Source organism: Blennius ocellaris (assembly GCF_963422515.1).
Source record: "Blennius ocellaris genome assembly, chromosome: 17".
Classification (NCBI taxonomy): domain Eukaryota; kingdom Metazoa; phylum Chordata; class Actinopteri; order Blenniiformes; family Blenniidae; genus Blennius; species Blennius ocellaris.
This window is the reverse complement of record NC_137666.1, coordinates 22,312,740-22,314,526: the sequence shown is the minus strand read 5'-3', so window position 1 is coordinate 22,314,526 and position 1,787 is coordinate 22,312,740. Positions and strand designations below refer to the sequence as shown.

At 60.8% G+C, this 1,787-nt stretch overlaps 1 protein-coding gene across 1 annotated transcript; it reads left to right on the top strand.

Annotated features, from left to right (window-relative positions):
* Nucleotides 1–399: 399 nt before the first annotated feature.
* LOC308142595 (uncharacterized protein) lies at nt 400–798 on the top strand (the record flags this gene model as incomplete). Its single annotated transcript, XM_080513093.1, is given in 3 exon segments — nt 400–492; nt 752–754; nt 757–798. Coding segments are annotated over 3 exon segments (138 nt in total), but the record flags the coding sequence as incomplete, so codon positions are not given.
* Between the last annotated feature and the right edge of the window lie 989 nt (nt 799–1,787).

Genomic DNA, 1,787 nt, shown 5'->3' with positions numbered 1-1,787 from the left:
AGGAGCTGTGGTGGTGGTTTTAAAAAGCACAGCTCCCCCTGCACTGAAGTTGGTCCCGTGACTGAGGTGGTAGGACCCCCCCACCATAGACCCCAGTCTGTTTCGTCTGAGCTGACGGTGTGTGTTTCCTGGAGGAACAGCACATCTATGTTTTTTTGTTGAGCTACCTCAGAGATGAGAGCCTTCTTCTGCCTGTCCCCTCCCCCATTCATGTTCAGAGACGCTATGTTGAGGCTCCTCATGAAGAAAGAGAGGGAGAGAGACAGGAGGACAGAAAAGACCAGAGAACTGTTAAAGAAGAGATGATCATCACTTCCTCTTCAGTCGCTTCACAGTCTTCACACTGTTCCTCCTCAGAGCTGTGATGTGCTTCTTTAATCTGAAGCCTTTCTTTTCATCATGCAGGTCAAAGCCGACCTGCTTCTGCAGCACCTTCACCGTCCTCCTCCTCCTCCCCTCCTCCTCCTCTTCCCCCCTCCTCCTCCTCCTCCTCCTCCTCTTCCCCCTCCTCCTCCTCCTCCTCTTCCTCCTCCTCTTCCCCCTCCTCCTCCTCCTCTTCCTCCTCCTCCTCCTCCCCCTCCTCCTCCTCTTCCTCCTCCTCCTCCTCCTCTCTTCCCCCTCCTCCTCCTCCTCTTCCTCCTCCTCCTCCTCCTCTTCCCCCTCCTCCTCCTCCTCTTCCTCCCTCCTCCTCCTCCCTCCTCCTCCTCTTCCCCCTCCTCCTCCTCCTCCTCCTCCTCTTCCCCCTCCTCCTCCTCTTCCTCTTCCTCCTCCTCTTCCTCTTCCTCCTCCTCCTCCTCCTCTTCCTCCTCCTCTTCCTCCTCTTCCCCCTCCTCCTCCTCTTCCTCTTCCTCCTCCTCTTCCTCCTCCTCCTCCTCCTCCTCTTCCCCCTCCTCCTCTTCCTCCTCCTCCTCCTCCTCCTCTTCCTCCTCCTCCCCCTCCTCCTCCTCCTCCGCTTCCTCCTCCTCCTCTTCCCCCTCCTCCTCCTCCTCATCCTCCTCCTCCTCCTCCTCCTCCTCCTCCTCTTCCCCCTCCTCCTCCTGGATCGGTGGAGGAGGAGGATCAGATCCTCCTCCTCCTCTTCCCCCCCTCCTCCTCCTCCTCCTCCTCTTCCCCCCTCCTCCTCCTCCTCCTCCTCCTCTTCCCCCCTCCTCCTCCTCTTCCCCCCTCCTCCTCCTCCTCCTCCTCCTCCTCCTCCTCTTCCCCCTCCTCCTCCTCCTTCACCGTCCTGATGAACTTGTTAGAGTCACTGAAGTAATCTGTGACTTTAACCGACTTGTTGAAGGTCTGGTCCAGGAAGGCCTTGACCTTCTCCAGGGTATAAAGGTCAGTCTGCTGACTGACAGACCCAGTGGTTGAGGTGTGATCAGAATCCTCCTCCTCCTCCTCTTCCTCCTCCTCCTCCTCCCCCCCTGTCATCATGGCTGAGCTGTCAGTGAAATCTTTACAGTGGGATGACCTTTTGTTTCTTTTGCCTTCACTGAGGCCTTGGTCCAGCTCTGACCATCCTCTCTGCTCACCGCAGCTCCCAGAGCTGACGGTTCTCCCTCCGGAGCCTCAGTTTCCCCAGTCACCATCCGAGGGCCTGCCGCCGCCGCCGCCGCCGCAGCAGCAGCAGCAGCAGCAGCAGCGGCAGCAGGAGCGGCACCGGCACCAGCAGGTGGGGTGTCAGCGACGCCGCTGACACCCCACCCCACCCCACCCCACCGCCGCGGCCCCAGCAAGCCCCCCCCCCCCGGCAGCCGCCTCGGCGGGCTCCGCGGTGGGCCACGCCCCCCTCGCCGGTCTCC